Below are 25,191 nucleotides of genomic sequence, written 5' to 3'. Positions count from 1 at the left end.
TACCAGTTGGCATTCAGAGGTCTCCAGACTCATGAAGGTCCTTCACATCAAGTTCAGAATAGTCTCAAATCATTTCCTGGCTGTGTGTGCTGCCCCCAAATTTGGAAATTGTTAAACCATTAAAAAAAAAAAAATTAGAGTGTTGTCAAGATAAGTTTACCTGATAATTGAATCCTCTTATAGTAAAGAAAGCTTGTATTTAACTATGTTTGGGAATCCCAAAAAATAATTATAAATAAAACTGAAAGCCTTGGGTAGAAATCTATAGTGGTATTATATATCATTTATATATATGCATGCAGAGTCAACCTTTCAAAATTTATTCTTGCTTATTGAAAGCATGTTAATAGGAGCTATCGCTATTCTAAACACATATTAGTAGGTATTTCCCATTGTTTTTCCTCTTTAATCATAAGTATAGACAACATATAACTCAAAGCAGAAATTAGATGCTAAAAGTGTCAGGTATTATTAAACTGATTGGATAACTTGAAGCATTCAGAACAATTGTGAAATAGCTTTTAAGTTTAAAAAAAATATTTAGTTAAAAAAAAGTGAACAACTCTTGTGATCTTGTTAAACACAGTTCTTTGTGATCTTGTTAAAGAGGCATCGAGGAATGCCTCTTCTGTAAAATGGCTTCAGGACTGGTTCACTTAATCAGAGGTTTCGCTGAGTGTTGTAATGGACTTCAAGGGTCACTGTGATGTTGTGGAAGGGTGTGTGTGTGTGTGTGTGTGTGTGTGTGTGTGTGTGTGTGTCCGTGCGTGCATCGGGATGGCGCTAAGGCTGACTCTCCCTCTAACCAGCTTTCCCCAAGTGTAAACTGTTGATAACGTTTTCAAAATTGTGAAGTGTTATAAGTGTTTGCAAATATCATTATTGTTGCAAGTAAAATTCTGTTTACTTTCCCTAAACCTTATAAAATTTATTCTGAGCCCCCATCCCACAGGCAAGTTATTATTGATACTCCTTCTGTTGTGTGTTTTCCCCAAGGTCCTGGGTGTGGCACACTCACTCTGCTCTGTTTTACTCCTCATGCTCATCCCCAACAGTTTCCAGTCATGCTAGAAAGGTCTTGGAAAGAAAGGTTCGAGGGGAGAAGGAGGGAGCCTTGGGCAGAGTGAACTCTTCACCTTTAATCTTAAGTGCACACTAGTCATCTTGGAGATGCCAGTTGCTTATGTCCTCATGTTTTCTTGGAATGTTATGGCTCTGAAGGTTATGGGCCATGCTCAGATAAGGGAGTCTGAGAGCTGAGAGCCTGATGTCTAAGACCCAGCCACTAGGGTACACCAGGCAGACCAGCCAAGATCTTCTACTCAAGGCCTTGCTTCCTACCCTGTGTTTGCAGGACTTTGCATCCCTTTCCCAGACTGCGAACATCTCTTTCCCTCCCACCATCAGAAGCATTTTTCTGTCTCCTCCACCCTCCAAACACTTTCATAAGAGACAGGAAGAGGGTTCTTTTATAAGCAGTTTCTACTTTCTGACCAAGGCTGAAGTGATATAAACTGAAAGCAACAAAGGAACAAGACAAACAAACAAAAACGCTTAGACATAGACAACAGTTTAGTGGTTACCAGAGGATAAGGGGGAGGGAGATGGTAGAGGAGGGTAAAGAGGGTCAAATATATGGTGATAGAAGGAGAACTGACTCTGGATGGTGAGCATACAGTTTGATATATAGATGATGTATTATAGAAATGTACGCTTGAAAACTATGTAGTTTTCCTAACCATTGACACTCCAATAAATTTAATTTAAAAAATTTTTAAAAAACAAGAAACAATGCAGAGGTTAAAAAATAAGGAAAACAAAATTCAAACTAATATGCCAGCACATTATTTTTAAAATATAAAACATAAAAATAATGTTGTTACTTTTCTTTTTTTGTTCATATATAGTGAACAAGCAAGCAAAGAAAAATTTCACAGATGAAGGAGACCAGCTATTTAAAATGGGCATCAAGATTCTCCAGCAGTCTAAAAGCCAAAAACAAAAAGCCAAGTAAGTCTTTATCCAGTTATATAAGCCAAGTCATGTTGAGAGAAAAAAGAAAAATCTAAAATCTAGTTTGTCATTAAAAGTTTATCGGGATAACAAATAAGCTTATATTCCCATAATTTGTTTTTAATAGAATCAAGTAGTGTTTAAAGTATCTTACAAATGATCAGCCTAAACAAGAAGAACTGTATGTGAAACTCTGAAATACAGAATTAAAGCACTTATCTGAGCATTCATGTAAAAATGTTCTGTTTCAGCTTTAGTTTGTAGCTTTTCCAAATGAAATTAAGTGTATGCCATTTGAATTAGAGTCGTTGTTTTAGAATGCTTTATTCTGCCCACCTGAGCATTTGTATACTGCTTTCTGGTTTTCGGACACTTTCATGTATGTGATCTGATTTTATTCCCAGAATAGCCTTCTTAGTTGAGAAGAGTTTCATTCTTCCCTTTTAAAAAGTTGTGAACAGAGATTCAAGAATGTTAAAGTGAATTGATCACCAACACACAGTTGGGAAGGGACCAAGCTGTTGCTGCATGATCTCACTCCATGTCCATTGTTTCTCTTTTCACTTGTCTACTTTGTCTAAAGGGGAGTCAGAAATGTCTTCTCCCCTCAGAAGAGGGGCACAATGTGAGGTTACTCCTCAAGTGTCGAGTTAAAACTTTTGGATCAAATCCTAGCTCTACCATTTACTGTTTGTGTGATCCTGGGCAAGTTACTTAACCTTCTTTTGCCCTGAATAACATAGTTAAGCTCTTAGAACAATGCCTGACGCATAGTAACCAGCAGATAAGCATATGTTGTTTTTAGCTCTATCCCTCTAACTGATAAGTGGAAGGTGTGGGAGAGAAGAAAGCAAGTGTGTCTTGAACCAATAATAGAAAGAATGGGCTCTGACCCTCCAACAAGGAGACATCTTTTGTTTTCACACAAATTAGGCATACATGCCATAGAGGAACCATCCCAGAGCTGCAATAGCCAGCCTTACACAGGACAACAGCAGAGTCCATTAATTCTCATTTAAAACTCAAAGTGAGGAGTATAGACGATATGGGGGCACGCAACTATGAATCTGGTTATAACATCAGCAACTTCCATTTATAAACACCTATTCTGTGCTAGTTAATGCCCTAGGCATTTATGTGTGTAATATGATTAATATGATTCATTGCTTACAAATATATTGTTAGACATAGACTATTGTCCCCAAATTACAGAGGAGGAAATGGAAAGTAAGAAAGATCCTGTAATTCTTTCAAAGTCAACAAGAAGAAAGGGAGCTCGTCCTCTCATTCATTCATTCATTCATTCATTCATTCATTCATTCAGCCTCTTTGTATGGATGAGAGGAGAATTATTGAACAATTCAGTACTATTAAGTACAGATGTTGATTTTTCTGGTCAAGATAGCAGAGTAGGTAAACACTGTGCTTACCTCCTCTCATAACCACATCATAATTCCAACTAAACTACAGAACAACCATCACTGAGAATCACCTGAAGTCTAGCTGAACCGAAGCCCTGCAACTAAGGACATACAGAAGCTACCTCAAGACTGGTAGCAGGGACAGAGACATGAGAGGTGGAACAGGCTGGTCTCACACTCACATGTGACCATTAAAAACCAGGAGGGATGTCTTGACTGTGGAGGATCCCCCACAGAGAAGCAAGAGGTCCCAGCACCACAACAGGCTTCCCAGCCCAGAGTTCCACTGCAAGGGAAAGAAGTCCCCACAGCTTCTGGCTGTGATAAACAGTGGAGACTGGCTGAGTGAGATGGAGCCACTCCTTTTAAAGGGCCCACACACAGACTTACTCACAGACAGACTCACTCACTCTGAGCTCCAGTGCTGTGGCAACAGCTTACAAGGCACCAGGGACATAATCGGAGGAACTGCGTTGTCTGGATTCAGGCTGCGGGCTGGAGAAGCAGATTTCTCCCAGACGGAAGAGCTGGCTGAAGCCATTGTTTCTTCATTGAGCCACCCCCCTTCCTGGCATGCAGGTGGAGACAGCCGCCATATTTGAGTCCTCATCAACTTGGCCCCACCCTGGGAATTCTGAGACCGCACCCCACCCAATTTTCAGGCACACCCAAGTCGCTTCCAGTGGCTTTTCTGTAAAAATCACCTGCCTTGGTTCATGCTGCAGACTTTCCTAAAATCTCACAAAGGTTCACAAAACCAAACAAGCAGCATCTGGCTTCAGCATGTCCTGTACCTTTAGCTGAGCAGCCCTAAGCCCTGCACTAGCAAGAGCCAGCCTTGGTTTGTAGCTTGGCCTCTCAAGGCAGCTCCAAGTACAGTGTGTGTGGAGACCATGTATGGATTGTTTCGTGGCTCATGCCAGGAAGCCCTGGGCAGGGCACAGGATGCAGCTGAATTTTGCCTACAGCAGGTCCTTTCCCAGGAGGTCCCAGGGCTGCCATACCCAATGGCCAGCTTTGGACTGAGCTGGAGCATCACCTAGCTGCCTCCAAGGATGACATGCTCAAAGGGCAGACCAAGCAGGCACCAGAGCCCTGCTAAAGTGAATCCTGCTCTATAGGGTGAGTCTGTACACCACAACTCATCCACTGTAGTCATGGCCAGTCCTCACAACCAATCAGCCCAAGGGTCAGTCCCTCCCATTGATGTGCAAACAGCAACCAGGGCTCAACCACAACAGGAAGACACACACAACACACACAAGAGACACACCTGGAGCACCTGGTTCTAGTGATCAGGGAAATTGTGCCACTGAGCCTTATAGGACACTTACTACATAAGGGCAACCTACTAAGACCAGGAGTCATAGCAACCCTACCTAATATATGGAAACAAACACAGGGAGGCAGCCAAATCGGGAGACAGGTAAAGAACAGAACAAAGCTCTGGAAAAAAGAACTAAACAAAATGGAGACAAGCAATGTACCAGACACAGAGTTCAAACCACTGGTTATAAGAATGCTCAATGATCACAAGGAGAACTTCAACAAAGAGACAGGAAACATAAAAATGGAGATAAAAACATAAAAAAGAACAAGTCAGAAATGAAGAATACAATAAGTGAAATGAAGAATGCATTAGAGGAAATCAACAGAATAGATGAAGCAAAGGATTGAATCAGTGATTTAGAAGATAAGGTAGCAGAAAACACCCAATCAGAATAGCAAAAAGAAAACAATACAAAAAAATGAGGATAATTTAAGGAGCCTCTGGCACAATATCAAGCATACCAACATTCGCATTACAGGGGTACCAGAAGAAAAGAGAGAGCAAGGAATTGAAAACCTATTTGAAGAAATAATGACAGAAAACTTCCCTAATCTGGTGAAGGAAATGGATATTCAAGCCCAGGAAGCACAGAGTCCCAAAAAGGTGAACCCAAAGAGGCCCACACCAAGACACATCATAATTAAAATGCCAAATGTTAAAGACAAAGAATCTTAAAAGCAGCAAGAGAAAAGCAGTTAATTAGTTACCTACAAGGGAGCCCCCATAAGACTGTCAGCTAATTTCTCAACAGAAACTTTGCAGGCGAGAAGGGATTGGCACAAAATATTCAGTGATGAAAGCAAGGACCTACAATAAAGATTACTCAGCAAAACTATCATTTACAATCAAAGGACAGATAAAGAGCACCGGCCCGGTGGCTCAGGCGGTTGGAGCTCTGTGCTCCTAACTCCGAGGGCTGCCGGTTCGATTCCCACATGGGCCAGTGGGCCTCAATCACAAGATTGCTGGTTCAACTCCTCGAGTCCTGCAAGGAATGGTGGGCAGCGCCCTCTGCAACTAAGATTGAACCCGGCACCTTGAGCTGAGCTGCTGCTGAGCTCCTGGATGGCTCAGTTGGTTAGAGCACGTCCTCTCATCCACAAGGTTGCCTGTTGGACTGGATCTGGAGCTGAGCTGTGCCCTCCACAACTAAGACTGCAAGGACAACAACTTGACTTGGAAAAAAGTCCTGGAAGTACACACTGTTCCCCAATAAAGTCCTGTTAAATATATATATATATATATATATATATATATATCCCATCATTACCCCCCCCCAAAAAAAAGACAAATGTCGCATGATTTCACTTAGAACTGAAATCTACAGAATGAAATAAACAAACAAAACAGAAACAAACTCATAGGTACAGAGAATATTTTGATAGTTGCCAAATGGGGCTTGGGGGTGGGTGAAAAAGCAGAAGGGATTAAGAAGTACAAATTGGTTGTTACACAGTAGTCACGGGGATGTAGGGTATAGTATAGGAATATTGTCAGTAGTATTGTAATAACTATGTATGATGTCAGATGGGTACTAGATTTATCAGGGTGATAGATGGGAGGAGAGTTGTGGGCAGGGTGAAAAAAGTGAAGGCTTTAAGAAGTACAAATTAATACTTACAAAATAGTCATTGGGATGTAAAATAAAGCATAGGGAATATAGTCAATAATACGGTAATGTATAGTGCCAGGTGGGGACTAGTCAGAGGGATCACTCCTTAAATTATATAAATGTTTAATTACTATGCTGTACATCTGAAATTAATATAAAATAATAGTGAATGTCAACTGTAATTGAAAATTTAAAAGGGGGGAATGTAAAGGGGAATAAGAGGTTCAAATGTCCAGGTATAAAACAAATAAGTCTTAGGGATGTAATACACAGCATAGGGAATATAGTCAATAACACTGTGATAGCGTGGCATGGTGTCAGATGGTTGCTGGACTTATCATGGTGATCACTTCTTTAGGTATATAAATGGTAAATAAATATGGTGTATACCTGAAACTAATACAATATTGTATATTAGCTATATTTTAATAAAAATCTTTAAAAATTGAAAAATAAATAAGTGAAAAGAAGTACAGATGTTAAGCAAGCATGTCAGGGAAACACAAACTTATCCGAGGAAGTCAAGAAGTCTCAGTGACAGCCAGGGTTAGCTGTCATTAAGAATTACTCCTCATCACCAAAGCAAGTGTGAAGATTTGCTGCTGTCCCACACCAAGTTTCTGATGTGTCCTAGGGATCCATTTAGTCTCCCCCTTCCCCAGCACCCACCTTAGCATCCAATACCAGATCCTTTAGAGATAGTCCAGATACCTAACTAAAGTTCTTTTGGGGATCTGCCCCTGCTGCGCAGTTTCTTTTTCTCTGTCCCTCTTAGGGATTACAGCCCAGATCTTAATCCTACCTACTTTACAAACAATTTTCTCCAGTCCTGGGTCCTGCTTCTAGTATTCCTTATAGCACCTTGGAGTTTCCTGATGGGTGACATAGATACCCACCCCTCCCTTGGAATCAAATATGCATAGAAGGATTGATTTTGTAATGTCTTTCTGACCCTGGGACCAGGGAATGGGAATACTGCTGGCTCCTGCAGCCCATCTCAGGTTGGTGCCCTTCTAGTCCAAGCATCCAACAGGCAATGGAGCTGCAGCAGCAAACCCATGAAACAGAGGAGCTTCAGGGAGTCTGTATCCTGATGCCAAGCCTATCCCTGCATGCCATGCATTTACATTCATTGACCTTTGAGATCTTCCATCTCATTTTTTGCCTTCCGGGCCTCAGAATTGCAGCTTGCTCTGAATGTGATCAATTTCTGGCTTAACCTCCTGACTTTTTTTTATTTAACTGGAGTCTATTCTCTGTTTTGCCACCCAGGACCCTAATGCCTACCTGCATACCACTCAGTCCCAGACCTTTTTGAGCATTCTATTCTGCTCCAGCTTTTGACCAAAAGTAGGTTATTTTAATATCAGCCTGAATAAGAGGTACATAAAGCTGAATCTTCTAATCTTTCTGAGTTGATAGCAGTGCTAGATTTGTGTGTTTATTGCTGCATTTGAATTAGGGTCATAGGTAGAAGTTAATGCTTTATAATCTTACCGTAAGCAAAAAGGAAGTTATAAAAGTAAAAATCAATCCCAAAAGTACTGTCTGTCTCTGACACAAGTTTTAATATTGCAAGGCTCTCTATCACTACTTGTTATAGAGATCAGGTCCAGGTGACTTCTGCCAGCACAAAAAATGCAGTGTAATGCAATCCTATGGCATCTATATTTGTAATCACTAAGCTTTACACCATTTACCCACTAACTACAGGAGAAAAAAATTACGATGTTATAAAACTTTAGAATCTATGCAATAGTAATAATAATGATAATAATAATAATAATCATAGCTAAATATATTGAGTACTTACTCTGTACCAGGTACTCTGCCAAGCACCTTACATGGATTATCTCATTGAATCTTCCCAGCAACCCTATGAAGTAGGTGCTATTATTATTCCCATTCCATACATGAGAAAAGGGGGAAGTTAAATAACTTGCCTGAAGCTCTCACACTAATAAGTAGGCCAGGATTTGAACCCAGGCAGTTGGACTCTAGAGCCCTAATAACCATTACGTTTTGTTTGGTTATTGTTTTTCTACACAGTCTGTTTTTGATGTGCTGAAGAACATGTTCTGTTTTAGAAAATTATTTCATAATATTAAAGGACCATTTTTCTCATAATAGTAACTTCCTAGATGTGACATTCCAGTTTTGATTATCTTTAATTGATATTAATTATATTGTGATATAATTCAGAGTTAATTTTACAAAACAAATACTCATATAATGAGAGTGGTCATGGAGAGTTCACTATTGTAGGACAAGTGCCTCAATTTCTCACCTCACTTGGTATATAAGCTTCAAGCCTAATGTATCCTATATATTTCTACTTTCTAGCAGCTTCACTATTTGTCATATACAGAAGATGTCAAAAAAATGTATACACTTTTTTTTTTCAATCTAGCTGTGGAGGGCGCAGCTCACTGGCCCATGTGGGAATTGAACCAACGACCTTGGTGTTATGAGCACTGTGCTCTAACCACTAAACAAAACAGCCACCCCATGTATACACATTATAAGAAAGGAAAAAACTATTAAAATTGTAATACTCAATGTATACTGATAACAAAATATGAGTACACGTCACATTTGACTACCACAATTACAAGAGGCGCTCAAAGTAGTAACCATCAGCATCCAGACACTTCTGATTATGGTGAACTACTGCTTGAGCAACACTGACCAAAGTGTTACCATCTCTTAAAATGTGTATACTTTATTTTGGCATCTCCAGTATATTTGAAACAATAATCTTACGCTAATCTAGGGATTTAAAAGATCTACTGGTCTAGAGATGTAATGGACTTCAGCTAAACCGTATTGTTAGGAGCAGTGACATCTGCATCCTACTTGTTAGAGAGAAGTAGTATGTATGAAGGAGGGAGCAGAAAATGTAATTTTGGATAATCAAACTTCTAACTTCATATTCTTGAAACAGAGCCTACATACTTTTTGCCAAAGCAGCTGACATGGGGAACTTGAAAGCTATGGAGAAAATGGCTGATGCCTTGCTATTTGGAAATTTGGGCATGCAAAACATAACAGCAGCTATCCAATTATATGAGTCCTTGGCTAAAGAAGGATCATGTAAAGCCCAAAATGTGAGTTTTAAAAGAAAATTAAATCTTAAATAGCTACATCTTGAAATAACTATAGACAAGTAACATGTGAAAGGAGTTGGGCAATAGTATTCCCACGCTACTACGTGACCCTAGACCTACGGAAGTTACTGTAATGCACCGAAATAGTAGTGTCAGCGCAGAGACACAGCTGTAGCCCTGGGCAAATTCTTACGGTTACATGGGTGGCTTTCAGGAATGGAACAGAACTGCTCTCTAATCCACATTCCCATCTTCCATGTCCAGGTTTTTTGAGAAAATTTGAGAACTCTGAACCCTTAACCTAAATTGTATATAAAATATATTCACCTATACAAAGAAATACAAAACTAAATCTATTATCTTAGAATGATGTTTTCCTGGTTTTTACATTTGAAATATTTTATAAGCTAAATACATTTCCTTTTCTGCTTTAAGAAACGTGTTTGTTTTATTCCAAGAATAACATAAGTATTTCATAGAAAATCTGGAAAGCAGAGAAAAAGGAAAAAAAAAAAAGCTCTTCATAAGCCAACTATCCTGACTCAAATACGGTTAGGATTGCTTTGTATTTTTCCTTGGCTTCTTCCCCTCTGCATATTTCTTTTGGCATCATCCCAATCATAATGCAAGTGCATATATCATCTTGTTTCTGGCTACTTTCACTTAATGCTGTAGCAAAAGCATGTTTTCACGTCACTGGTCTTTTTAATGAAAATATTTATTTCTGATCACAAAAGAAATTCATGCTCATTACAAAAAAATAATTCGAGAATTCAGAAAGTATGAAGAAGAAAGTAAAAGTTGTCTAAAAGCTTTACTCCCAGAGACTTTTTTTTTTTTAACCATTTAGTAAAGTCAGAAGCTAGCTAGGCTTTGGAATTGAAAAGGTTTAAGTCCAAATCTACTCTGCCAATTGCTTATTGTATAGCTGCTTAACAAAACCCTTTCCCCTTCTTCTGCATGATAATTTTACCTTTTGGTTCACTTGCTAGTTGTTTCCGTGGTAATCTTATAGTAGTAAAATGTTAACTGTGTTTCTAGGCAGCATTGCTTATGATCGAAATGACCTGACTGGCAAAATTCCTTTGAACTGGGGGAAACTATAATGAAATATAGATACCTGACAGTGGTAGTGATTCTTATGGGGACCCTGGACACTGTATGGAGTTGTTACATGGGGAATGAAACTTTTATGTTAAAGTGTATCCCACACCCACCCAGTGTGGATCTCATTCCTTGAGTTTGAGCCATCATTTGAGGGACCGACAATGATTGCTGCTAGAAGACTGTGCAAACTGCTTCAAGGACTCTCACAGAAAGGAAGGCCTGATGATCTCTTCCAGCAAACTGGTTCCTGTGCTATAATTACCTGAATAGGCTGGTGGCAACTGTAGCCTATGGGAGTCTTGTGAGTCGGTATGTTTAGTTAAACCAGAAGTTGAACCAGAAGCCCCCTGATGGGTGGGCTAACCTCTCTAATTTTTATCTGTAGAGTTAGGATAATGTTAAAATATTGGATACTGTGTCTGTCTGGTTCGCTGCTGTATCTCTAGTATTTATCACAGAGCCTGGGACAAGAGACATAATTAATTAATATATGTCTATATAATATTTAATTATGTATAAACATAATTAATTACATAATAAATAATGATGAATTAATTTATGGAGTTATTGTAAGGATTAAAATAATGTATGAAGGCACTTAATTCCATTCCTGGAACTCTGTAATCATTAATTATAAAGAAAGCATATAAATATTATTCCCACCATTATTCTTCTAGAATTTCATAACTATGTAGAATTAGTTTTACAAAAATGAGATCATATTCTAATTGCTGTTTCTTAATCTTTTTAATCACTTAACAATATATTATAGATATCTTTCTATGTAAATACATACAGATCAACATCATTTTAAATATCTGTGTATTTTAATTAATTAATTGTAATTAAACTGTTGAATACTATTTTTACCCCATGAAATTTTTTGCAATTAAATATAAATAATTATATTTACAAAACAGTAAACAGATTTATAAATGTTATCATAAAATATGAGTTATTTAATCTTCATTCTCCATATTTGGTCAATCAAAAATATAAAGTTCCTGTCTGACTTATTTCTGTTAGCATGATAACCTCAAGATCCATCTTTGTTGTCACAGAAGTCGAGAACCATGTGACTTCATTCATATGTGGGATATAAAACTGAAAGCAACAAGCGAACGAGACAAACAAAAACTCATAGACACAGACAACAGTTTAGTGATTACCAGAGAGTAAGGAGGGAGGGCGGATGGTAGAAGAGGGTAAAGGGGGTCAAATCTATGGTGATGGAAGGAGAACTGACTCTGGATGGTGAGCATACAGTTTGATATATGTGATGTATTATAGAATTGTATATAATTCTACTAACCAATATCATTTTACTAACCAATATCACCACAATAAATTTAATAAAAATTAAAAGAAAATAAATTGAGACGAATAGGCCTGATAAATACATATCTATATATATATTTATCTATCTATCTATCTATCTATCTATCTATCTATCTATCTATCTATACAGATGGTGCCAAAAAAATGTATACACATTTTTAAGAAAGGAAAAAACTGTATTAAAATTGTAATGCTCAATATATGCTGATAATAAAAGATGAATACAAGTCATGTGTATACATTTTTTTGAACCCTTGTACATATGTATATAGGTGGATAGATATATTTCCAAGATAGACCAAATGTTACCATCATATCCATCACTAAGAATGATGTCACCTAATTCCTTTCCAAACTAGTGAACATGTACTGTATTTGTCAGTGGGTGTATTAATTAATTAAGTCAACAACTGTTTCTTCGACACTTATTATTTGCTATTCCACATACTCTAGTTTGTATGGTTCTGTTGCATGGTCACATACTGCCCTCTAATCACAGTTAATTGGCCATCAGTTGCTTGCCATTGGTTTTAAGAAGAATCAGGTTGTAAAATAATTGGCTGAGTGCTAACTCAATGTCAGAAAAAACAACTCTAAATGTATGACCACTGGCCATGTGCTATCATAGCCATCTTTGTAGAGAAGAGTAGACATTTGGGGGATAATATTCTCGCAAAATGTACAATTATAGACTTTAGGCATGGTGTAGTAGCAGAGCAGGGGTTCCAGAATCAGAAAGTTCAACAGTATGTGAATCCAGATTCTACATCTTAATGATCTTCCATCTTTTGTTCATTCTGTCAGTAACACTGAAGAAGTTGTTTCTCTAAATCTCAGTTTTTCCAAATCTGAAAAGGGGATTGATAATAAAGTCCACACTGTTTCATAAGGTTGTTGCAAAAACCAAATAATATCTGCAAGATCCCTTAGCCAATATTAAAAGATGTAAATGAATAACGTCATGTAACAATTTTTGCCCCAACAACTTTGTCTTTGGAGTCATTTAGTCCTGGCTTTATAGCTCTGCTCCAACACTGGCCCTTGTGGCCTGCCCTCTCTGAGTCTCAATTTCCTCATCAGTAAAATGGGGATAATATCTGTTTAGTATATGTGTGTGTTTGTATCAGGAAGACAAGAGGACAGAATGTGCGTGAAGACAAACTTATCACCTGAAAGGCTGACATTGACCTGATATACAAAATGCAACCAAACTGTTTATTGAAATGCTACAACACTGGTTGCAAAGTCTCTGTACCAAGCTCCTCTGATGTCCCATCTTCCCCTGAATTCTTCATGATCTAATGACCAAACTGTTAACATCTGAATGAGCAGGGAGCTTACAGGACCTTATCCAGTGCTACAGCTGGATTCTATTCTGAAATTTAGGCTATCATCACAGTCATCACCATTAGAAAATGTTTCCAATAGCAAGTCTTCTTGTCATTGATTTATCTCCTTATACAAAGCACAACTAGTTAGAGATTCTATGCTACAAACAATGCTTAGTTTGATGGCTGGTTGCTGGGACCAGGCTGGCCACATGCCATATGATCACAGCTCTCTAACAGGGCTGGCCATGTGACCACCTTTCTTCTCAGGTTGTTTGTGCGAGTCTGGTACAGGAATACTTCCCAGACTCAGGAAATATTACTGGGAACTGTGAGGACAACATAGCAACAGAAATCTGGCTAAAGAAGCTGGAATTGTGTAGTGAAAATGATAATGAAAGAGAATGAGAGGAATAGAGATAGACACAGACATAGAGATAGAGAGAGGAGGCGGGTAAGATAGAAAGAGTAAATGAAAAGAATGAAGACATGTACCTCTGGGGGGAAAAAGGAAGAACAATCAGAAAGACTGAAATGTAATAGATGGAAGAACCTGGAGTGCGGGAGATCTAGGAGAGATCTGAATTTAAAAGGAAAAACAAAAAAAATATGACTTCATATTATACGGTGGCATTGAGGGGGTGGGGGGAAATGCAGTTTCAGGTTATGTATAAAGAGAAGTTGGATGGAGGAAAACAAGCATAATTATTTCTTCTCATGAATCTCAAATGTTTCATCTCACAAAATTCCAAATCAACTGAAGGAAATCTCAATAAGGGCAACAAAAGTTTTTAAAATTATGAACAGAGTTCATTTAATTCATTTTCAAAGAATCTGTACTTTCTGACAGTTTGGGGAATATAGTCAATAATGTTGTAAAGATTTTGTAGGGTATCAGATGGACACATGTCTTATTAGGGAGACCACTTCATGGACGGTGTAGATGCCTGGCCACTGTGCTGTACACCTGAAGCTGAAGCTGAATTATATTGTATGCCAACTATAATTTAATATAGTCACAGGGTATGGAGTTCAGCATAGGGAATAGAGTCAATGGAATTGTAATAGATATGTACGATGTCAGGGGGGCAGTAGATTGGGGGAAGGGAGTTGTCACTTTGTGAGGGGTAAAATGTCTGGCTATTGCATTGTTTTGTGCACCTGAAACTAATGAAAAAAAAAGGGGGGGGTGAGAGAGATAGACAGAGAGAGAGAGAGAGACAGAGAGAGAGAGACAGAGAGAGAAACAGAGAGAGAAGAATCTGTACTTTCTGAATAAGGAAAACTATTAATTGATGGAGTAGTCTTCATGAAAATAGTGGAAAGTGAAGAAATAGCAAACAAAACTGAGTCATAGCCTCTAGGATATTCTATGAGATATTGTACTATACCAGCCAGAGGTAGATAAATTATTGTCTTTTATTTCTCTGATTCTCATTCAGCAAGCAAACACTCAAAATTAGAAACACTCACTCTTTTCTTGATATTGATGAACTGTTTCAGTAGGAAATTTGTAATTTTGCCAAACAAGAAGGTAGCATTAAGCCTCATGTGCTTTAAGATTCAAGAAATGAATCATCTACGTCATATAACCTTAAAATTTAAGTTAATTTTGGTAATCTCTAAATGGTAGTATTATTTGTAGCTATTTTCTTTTTAAAGTTACTTTTCTGGTTATTTTTTTCTCTAAGTTTTTTATTCATGGGTATACATTACTTAGATATCAGAAAAAATTAACTTAGATGCATGTACTCCCTTGTTGACAAAATTTAAAACAGTTTTACTGTGGATTATAAGAAAATCCATTCTATTATCTAAAAATAACTATAATTGATATATAAAAGAGAAGGATTTTACCATGCTTTGTGATTCTAGAATAATTCTATCACAACGGCAGACTCCATATATTCTTCATTTATTTCAGATTTGAATTATGCAAATGTTTCATACAGGGACTATAGATATTAGCACTGTACTACTACTGAAAAAATTTTTTATATCAACCTAACAATCACTTTGATAATTCTAGGATTACCTATGTAAAGCATTTCATCCTGACATTAATGCTCTTTTTGTGTTAATGATGCTGACAGGATCTGAGTTGCTCATTAGAATTGATTCACACTTTTGCTTGGTATGTAATTTGAGCTGAAAGTAAAGATCTCAGATGCTTTCAAGTCTGTACAACAATTAACGGAAACTCGCTGAATCTTTTTCTCTTTTAATAACAATTTCTTATATAACAAGTAAAAGGAGGAATATTTAATTTTTAAATTGTTATTATGAAACCTGAGTAATTTGCTTTGAAATATAATAAAGTATCCTCAATATTTAACTCTTTCCATTCAAATTCCAGCTACTAGAACAGTTCCTTAGAAACCACAGCACAATGGTTGAGTTCAGAATCAAGTCTTATAAACAAATGTAATTTGCAGAGCTTGACCTTTACAGACCACTGCAAGTGCCATTGATGTCATCACTATTATGTAGCTTCTTTCAATTTGCAGCATTTTTTTCTCGATTAAGATTTAATCATTCTATCTCATTTTATCTCAGCCCTTATCTCAGAAAAAGATCAAATGCCAAAAACTGATTATTGTAAAGTCGTTAGGTGATAATGCCCAAATGTAGAGGAATAGGACAGGACTGACTATAATCAGGATATTTACTACAGGAGAGCCCATAACATCTTTTGTCTTCCTCTAGTGCCTGTCATGTTTTAAGCAGTATTTTAAAATTTAAAAATAAATAAAGTTGAACCTTCCAGAGAATTAACTCAAAATCACCCATTGTTGTTTCTCTGCTAAAGAGAAAGGGAATGTGCCCTAAGGGATGATTCTTTAAAGCTGGTAACATCATGGTTTTAGTTCTTACTTTCTAGAATGAACTTTATACAAAGGAAAGCTCTTCTCCCAGTCACAGGATGAAAATTTAACTCCCACACAATTCACTTCATAAACTTCATGACCTCACAAATTTCTCCAGAAAGATCAGGCCAAAATGTATGGTACTTTCTGCACAAAATGATACACCATTGGTGAAAGCATCTTAAAATACAAGCTCAACTAAATAGAACAGTATCTTCATTTCCTTATATAAAGGTCAGTATATTTGTTTACTATCAAAGTTTCCATATAAATAATTCAGATTCTAAACTGAGCAGAATCAAAACTTGCTGGGAGTCGCAAGAAAAAAAAATCCAATGTTGGCTAGAGAGATCTTAAAAGGAGCCAATTTAACCATTTTCAACATAAACTACATGGGTTAGTGGAGTACCAGGATTCCAGACACCTTCCATGAGTGATAATAGAATTTATGGTCAGTTTTCCTAAAAAGGGAACCTTGGAGACCGAAGAGAAATTAGTTACATTATATATATATATATATATATATATTTCAGTTTATGGATTAGTAGATTACACAAATTATACTTATAAACCACATGTTTGAGCTATTATGCCTTTAGGAACTGAACTCTGTTGTCAATCCCCTAGTTTAAGAAGTAACAGTTCTTTGTCCTTAAAATTGTAATATAAAGTTTAAGAATGTATTCATTTTCTATTTTGATTGAAATATCAGACCTTGTATCGTGATTTTAGGGAGACATTTAACAAAATCTCATATGGTGTTCTCATGGGCTAGATGGAAAAATAAAAATGTAGGTTTTGATGATGGTATATAAAGAGAATAGACTAATGGATTGGTGCCATTGTGAAAGCAAGTCTCTGGCAATCTGCCACAGGATTCTGCTTATGACCCTGTGCTCTTCAAATATTTCATCAACTATTGAGTGGAATGGCTAAGACCGGATTGTTTTAATATGAAGCATGGAAAGAAAGGCATATTACCAATTATATGTAAGAGTAAGGAATGAACTTCTAAAAATGGTGACAGTTCCAAATGATAAAGATCCAAATTAGTAGAGCCTTGAAAATATTAGAAACACCAAAACAGACTTTTACAATTATGTTCTGACAAAATATAATATTATGACTCTATTGAAAAGAGAAGCAAGGAGAAAAAGTGAGAAAGTGATGTAGATGAACTAAATCAATATGTATAATATAACAAATCTACATATACAGAAAAAACGTATACAGAGTGTGCCAAAAAAGTATACACATTTTAAGAAAGGAAAACTGTATTAAAATTATAATACTCTATACCAATTACAAAAGATGAATACAAGTCACATTTGACTTCTGAAATTATAAGAGGTGCTCAAAGTGGTTACCATCAGTGCCATTTTAATACAGATTTTTCCTATCTTAAAATGTGTAAACATTTTTTTGGCACGCTGTGTATAAGTTAACAGAAAATAGGAGCAACTTATCTGGAGTTATAGTGGTGGTAATTATCAGAGGGATACAGCTAAAATAATTGAAAAAGGTTGTTTATGAAGAGAATAAAGCATGACCTGGAAAGGGGCAGGGCACTGATATTTATTATTATAAGCTCTCAGAAGTATTAGAACTTTAATTTTTGATAAAAATTTGTATAAAACATTAAATTATTAATTCTTCCCAACAAAAGAAATTGTGTTTAAAATCAAACAAGCATATTTATATTCAGAATTAAAAGGTAGAATGTACTTTTCTCAGAAGCACCTGAAGCAGGGTGCCACAAACATCTTTTGCAGTGAGTTCAAATATTTTGGCCCAATCCAATTCCATTCTTGGGTACTGAGAGAATTTATAAATGATGTCACTGCCAACTTATCAGTGACTAAAAAGGGCAGGAAAGGAGCCACAAGGCTTGGAGGATGGCTGTCAAATTCTACAGATCACACATTGTGCTGATGAGTTTAATGGGTAAGATTCTCCATTATATTTTCAAAATGTTTGTTTATGAAAATCCGTAAAATGAAGCAGTACTATTTGTCAATCAGCATGAGTTGACTAAGAACAATTTGTGTTAAACAAGCTCTATTTTATAGTTACTAGACTTAGAAACCTGAAAATTGTGATAGAGATGATAACCCTATATTTTATCTGTTATAAAACGCCATCAACAATAAGTTATATACTTTTAAAATGTAAGTTATATAATTGTATTATATAAATGCTGTCAATTAAAATATAAAGCAGTATTTCCTTATTAGAATTTTTGTTTTATTTCTATTAAAACTGTTGTTTTAGACATTTTAGACATAGATTTTTATATGTCAGTCTTTCATTACATAAAAAGTTAAATATAAGTTAAATACAATGTTCCAAAATCTTCTCATTCAGAGTCCCACTGAATCAGTTTTAAACTTAGAAAACTTGGTTGATAATTGTCTTTGTCCAGCATGATATCATTCTCAGTACCATGAAGGATATCAGTAGTGCAACATTTCTTAAGGGTGTGTTCCTCAATTACCACCAGGATTTCTTCCAAAGTACTGATTCATTCTGCAACTATTAATGATAAAACTTTCCAATTTGACTAAACATACTTTTTTTCTTTCTTCAATTGAACCACATGTTGCTGGAAGTTCAACATCAGCAAAATTTTCTGACAATGCTTGATGTTGAATACCTTAATCATAATCTTTTCTGATAAATTGGTCAAAATAACTTCTCATTGTTCATTAGTTTTCATCTATTCCTAGGAATTTGGTGTTTTTCCTGCATGCATTGGCATATTTTGACTTGTGACAGCCATTCATTTTACAAATAATTTACTAGCAAAATGTAACAGTTTCATTTACATTGGGATATCCTCCCCTTTTTAGGAAATGTAACTACTTTGTTTTAATAAGGTCATGATAGAAATATGGCATCCACAATGTAGACCAGATTCAGAGAACACAGAAGATGGTGAATATAACCTAAAATATAACACATGAGGAAGGCAGAATAGGGCATCTTTGTAGAAGAGAACAATTGAGGTAACAGACTGTGGCCTTCAAGTGTCTAAAAGGCAGAGAGTGGAGAGGACAGCTAAGATGGTGCAGTAGGTAAATGCTGTGCTTACTTTCTCTCACAAGCACATCAAAATTACAACTAATCCACAAAACAACCATTATTGAGAATCGCTGTAATGCAGGGACTCAGCTCCCACTCCCCGCACAAGAACGCAGGATATGGCGAGGCCAAAAAGGAACACCAACAGAACCATGGATGGGGGTTCATACCTGTCATTCAGGGTGTCACGCAGGGTCTCAGCTTCCACTCCCCACACAAGAACACAGGATACGGTGAGGCCAAAAAGGAACACCCACAGAGCCATAGATGGGGGAGTCATACCGCTATATTCTCGCTGGCAGCATCCACCTCTCTGCAATCCGCAATCCACACTCCGCTGCTTGCTAACTCAGCCACCATCTTCTTGCTAGCCCCCATTTGCTGCTAGCGTAGCCACAGCAGTTATATTAGTAGCCAATGGCTCACTGGTTACAGCTGACGGCCAACTAGCCACAGCTGATGGCCATCTGATCACAGTTGATGGCCATTTACTACCTGAGCCAGCACCTTTCCACGTGAGGCCAAGAGCCTGGAAACTGCACTCCTGGCTCTGTCCCCACAATCACCTTATATCAGGCTGAACCGAAGCCTTTTGTGGGGACAGAGCCCCAGAAAGTAGTTTACAGGCTCTCGGCCTCACGTGGAGGAGTGCTGGCTCGGGTAGTAGATGGCCGTCAGCTGTGGCTGATTGGCCGTCAGCTGTAGCCAGTTAGCCAATTAGCCGCTAATATAACTGCTGCGGCTACGAAGGAGAGCCCAGGAGAGTGGAGGAGAGTAGAGGAGAGTGAAAGAGAGAAAGAATGGGGCTAGCAAGATGGCGGCTGGGCTGGCAAGCGTGGATGGCGGTTTGCGGACAGTGTGGATCCAGCCTCCAGTGAAAGTATAGTGCTGCCAGCGAGAATATAGTGGTATGACTCCCCTACCTGTGGCTCCGTGGTGTTCCTTTTTGGCCTCACCATATCCTGCGTTCTTGGGTGGGGAGTGGGAGCAGAGACCCCGCCGGACTCCCCGCACGACAAATGGCGCAGCGAGCAGGGTCTCCCGCATGACACCTTTCAATTAAGGTCGTGCAGAAGAAGGCACCTCCAGACTGGTAAGAAGGGCAGAGACACAGAGCGGGCTAGTCCCACACCCGTGTGTGGCCATTAAAGATCAGAAGGGAAATTTTGGCTGTGGGGGTCCCCCTTACCCCAAGAGGAGCAAGAGGTGCCAGCCCCACCCCAGCCCAGAGTTCCAGTGCTGGGGAGAGAAGTCCCCATAATTCTGGTTGTGAAAACCAGCAGAGATTGTGACTGAGTGAGACTGAGTGCAGATGCACTCCCAGGCGTTCCGCTTAAAGGGACTGCATGCAGACATACCCACCAACAGAGTCACTCGCTCTGAGCTCCAGCAGTAGGGCAGCAGCTGGAAAGGCAGGAGAGACAATGGTGGGGAACTGAGTTGTCTCTCTTGGGATGGGGACTAGAGAGGAGTCTTTCTCCCAGATGGGGGGGCTGGTGGATGCCACTGTTTCTTTGCTGAGCCCTCCCCCTTCCTCATTTGCAGACACAGGTGGCCACCATATATGAGTCTCTCAGTCGTTCATTTGCTATGCGCTGGTAATTCAAGACCCACGCCACCCAATTTTGGGGCACACCCAGGCCACTTTCAGTGACTTTTTTGTGCAGACTGCCTACCTTGGCTCAAGCTGCAGACTTTCCTAGGGTCTCTCAAAGGTTTGCAGAACCCAGACAAACAGCATCTGGCTTGAGCATATCCTGTACCTCTGGCTGAGCAGCCCTCAGCATAGCACTAGCGGCAACCAGCCTTGGTTTGTGGCTTGGCCTCTCAAGGTGCTTTCAAGCATGGTATGGGTGGCAGCCAACTGTGGATTTCTTTGGGGTTTCCACCGGGTGGCCCCACGTGGGGCATGGGCTGTAGCTGAACTTGACCTACAGCGGATCCCCTCCAAGGTGGTCCTGGGGCTGGCGCCCCCAGTGGCCAACTTCAAAATGAGCTGGAGCATTACCCATCCGCCTCCAATGGGATACACCCAAGGGGCAGACTGGGCAGACACCAGAGTCCTGCTGAGGCAGATCCTGCTCTGTAGGATCAGCCCCTGCACAACTCTTCCACTCTAGTCAAGGCCAGTCCTCACAAGTAGTGAACCCAAGGGTCTTTCCCTCTCATTGATGTGCAATTATCAACCAAGTCTCAACTACAAGAGGAGGGCACATACAACCCCCAAAAGGGACACACCTAGAGTGCACGGCTCAGTTGACCAGAAAGACAGTGCCATTGAACCCCACAGCACACCTACTACATAATAAGGCCACTCTACTAAGACCAGAAGACATAGCAGCCCCACATAATACATAGAAAGAAACACAAGAAGGCAGCCAAAATGGGGAGACAGAGAAATATATCCCAAATAAAAGAACAGAACAAAGCTCCAGAAAAAGAACTAAATGAAATGGAGATAAGCAATCTATCAGAAACAGAGTTCCAAACTCTGGTTATAAGGATGCTCAGTGATCTCTGAGAGCACTTCAACAGAGAGATAGGAAGCATTAAAATTGAGATGGAAACCATGAAAAAGAATCAGTTAGAAATAAAGGATACAATAATGGAAATGAAGAATATGTTATAGGAAATCAACAATAGATTAAATGAAGCAGAAGATCCAACCAGGAATGTAGAACATAAGGTAGCAGAAAACACTTAACCAGAACAGCAAAAAGAAAAAAGAATCCAAAAAATTGAGGAAAGTTTAAGGGGCCTCCAGGACAATATCAAGCGAACCAATATTTGCATTATAGGGATACCAGAATGAGGAGAGAGCGAGCAAGGAATTGAGAACCTATTTGAAGAAATAATGACAGAGAACTTCCCTAACCTGGTAAAGGAAATAGACATACAAGCCCAGGAAGCACAGAGAGTCCCAAAAAGGATAAACTCAAAGAGGCCAACACCAAGATACATCATAATTAAAATGCCAAAGTTTAAAGATAAAAAGAATCTTAAAAGCAGCAAGAGAAAAGCAGTCAGTTACCTACAAGGGAGCCCCCATAAGACGGACAGCTGATCTCAACAGAAACTTTGCAGGCAAGAAGGGACTGGCAGGAAATATTCCAAGTGATGAAAAGCAACAACACACAACCAAGATTGCTCTATCCAACAAGGCTGTGATTTAGAATTGAAGGACAGATAAGGAGCTTGCCAGACAAGAAAAAGCTGAAGGAGTTCATTGCCACCAAACCAGTATTACAAGGAATCTTAGAGGGACTTCTTTAAGATGGGAGGGGGTTAAAGATGGGTGGAAGTGGAAGGGATTAAGAAGAACACATTAGTTGTTACACAGTAGTCATGGGGATGTAAGGTACAGCATAAGAAATACAGTCAATATTATTGTAATAACTAGGTATGGTGTCAGATAGGTAATAGATTTATCAGGGTGATAGAAGGGACTGGCGTTGTGGGCAGGGTGAAAAAGGTGAAGGCATTAAAAAATACAAATTGATAGTTAATACAATATGAGGAATATAATCAATGATGTTGTAAGGTGCCAGATGGGCACTGGACTTATCAGGGTGATCACTTCATAGACTTTGTCTGATGTGCTAGACACTTGAAGCTGAAGTAGAATAATATTGAATATCAACTATAACTAAATATATAGGTATATGTAATCACGGGATATGGAGTACAACATAGGGAAGATAGTCAATGGTATTGTAACAGCTGTATAAGATGTCAGAGGGGTAGTAGATTGGGGGGTGGGTTGTTATCACTTTATGAGGGGTTTAAATGTGTAACTATTATGTTGTTTTGTATACCTGAAACTAACACAAAATAATTCTTTTTTTTAAGAATTTGCTCACTTTTTTTATTTTTAAAGATTTTATTGGGGAAGGGGAACAGGACTGTATGGGGGAACAGTGTGTACTTCTAGGACTTTTTTCCAAGTCAAGTTGTTGTCCTTTCAATCTTAGTTGTGGAGGGTGCAGCTCAGCTCCAGGTCCAGTTGCCATTTTCTAGTTGCAGGGGGCACAGTCCACCATCCCTTCTGGGAGTCGAACTGGCAACCTTGTGGTTGAGAGGACGCATTCCAACCAACTGAGCCATCCGGGAGGCAGCTCAGCTCAAGGTGCCGTGTTCAATCTTAGTTGCAGGGGGTGGAACCCATCATCCCTTGTGGGACTCGAGGAATTCAACCGGCAACCTTGTGGTTGAGAGCCCACTGGCCCATGTGGGAATCGAAACAACAGCCTTCGGAGTTAGGAGCATGGAGCTCTAACTGCCTGAGCCACCGGGCTGGCCCCAAAATATATTTTAAAAAATAAAATAAAAGGCAGAGGGTGTTGCAAGAAGGAATTGATTTGTTAAGCACCAAATTACTACACCTTTCAAGGCAAGTAAGTTCTAAGGCAGCAACTACCATATAGAGATTAATTTTGGTTCACTATGTATCTATTAACTTAATGAATTTCCCATCATCAGAGATGTTATACTTATACTGCTTAGGATTCTCTGAGTTTCAGGTACAGGAAATACAACCTAATTGGCTTAAGCAAAAGTGGGATTTATTGTCTCATGTAACTGTGAAGTCCAAGTTGTAGCTGCCTTTAAACAATCTGGATCAAGAGGGTAGATCAGGATGTACTTTCTTGGTCTCTTCACTTTGCTTTTTCTTTAATGGTTTTATTTTGAGCAGACTGACCCCATATGGAGGCAAAGATGGCCTCCAACAACCCTAAGTTTCATTATACCTTATATATGGAAGTCACTGTGAAAGAAGTCAGCTTCTTTCTACTGATTTCAGCAAAAGAACTAGGTTACATCACAAGCCCACCCTGAATCAATCATTATATCTAGGAGAAAAATAATCTGATTGGTTGAGCCTATGTCAGATGATCCTACCAGATTCTGAAAGGGTTGAGGAGGCCTATTAAACCAAATTAACTAAGAGTGGAAGAAATATAGTTTCACAAAGAGAATCCAGGCAGACAAAAAAGTATTCACTGACTATATGTACAAGCAAAATTAAGATTTTATATGGAAAAGCATCCTAAACAAAATTAAAAAGCTAAAAATTTGCAAAATTATTTTCAAAAAATAATCACACAAAGAAAATTTTTAATTTATTTTTAAAAATAGAAATGATATTACATTCTGTGACTATAAGCAATAAAAATTAATGACAAAAAGATAGCTTAAAATTTAGCTCTTTATAAAACTTCAAGAGTCTCCTAATTTTTAGCCAAGGGCAAAGACAAAATAGAAACAAATAACATATGAAGAGCTCAGTGATGATGATAACACTACATATAAAAGTTACGGAATATGGTTAAAGCCAAATGCAGAGGAAAATGAACAGCATTAAAAGTTTTAATAAACAAGAAATATAAGCATGTATTTTAAAAGCATAAAGAAAAAACAGCAAAATAAAATAAAAGTAGAAAAGGGAAAAGTATATATATTCTTCTTTGATTCTGTACCAAAACTCAATAGTGATAACTTTTGAAAGATTAGCTACAATGTGGAATATGAAGTCAGATTAATGAATTTTTTCCTATTCTCTTACATTAATACCAACTAGTCTATCTTGCATTTTTAATGGAATTGTTTTTTACCTATACATCATTTTATCACATCATGCACTGATCATTTAGAATATATTAGTTCACTGAGTTACATAAATCTTCCAAATTTGACATATTTCATTATACAATATATAAAAAAAACACACATTTGCTAATATCACCATTAGTATCATCAAAGTCTTTAAGTTAATGGAGTGTCAAGTTCATGGTAGTAGATGTAAGTTTTCCAAAATTCTAATTTTTTTCTTAAAATCTTGAATTTATTATTGACAACAAGTGCTGTCAATTGTTTTTGTTGAAGTGACAGTTTGCTCTGTTCATTTGCAAGAAAATGTCTGCCAATCTAAATGAACATAGTCTGGCCATTATTCCTTCAAGCAAAGATGATGTTTCATGAAAAAAATG

General features: G+C 38.1%; 1 protein-coding gene across 3 annotated transcripts in view; it reads left to right on the top strand.

Annotated features, from left to right (window-relative positions):
* The first annotated feature begins 1,945 nt into the window (after positions 1 to 1,945).
* The window catches only part of SEL1L2 (SEL1L2 adaptor subunit of SYVN1 ubiquitin ligase), a 75,712-nt gene continuing 52,466 nt past the window's right edge, over positions 1,946 to 25,191 (top strand). For 2 of the 3 annotated variants that reach the window (XM_074317677.1, XM_074317676.1), the window contains exons 1-2: positions 1,946 to 2,010; positions 9,321 to 9,483. In XM_074317677.1, the coding sequence (XP_074173778.1) occupies positions 1,961 to 2,010; positions 9,321 to 9,483 (213 nt within the window). In that variant the 5' untranslated portion in view covers positions 1,946 to 1,960. The remainder of the gene's footprint in view (positions 2,011 to 9,320; positions 9,484 to 25,191) is intronic. The other variant, XM_074317675.1, reaches the window with a different exon arrangement.

This window comes from Rhinolophus sinicus, linkage group LG13, assembly GCF_036562045.2.
Source record: "Rhinolophus sinicus isolate RSC01 linkage group LG13, ASM3656204v1, whole genome shotgun sequence".
Taxonomy (NCBI): Eukaryota; Metazoa; Chordata; class Mammalia; order Chiroptera; family Rhinolophidae; genus Rhinolophus; species Rhinolophus sinicus.
This window is presented reverse-complemented; position numbering and strand designations above follow the sequence as displayed.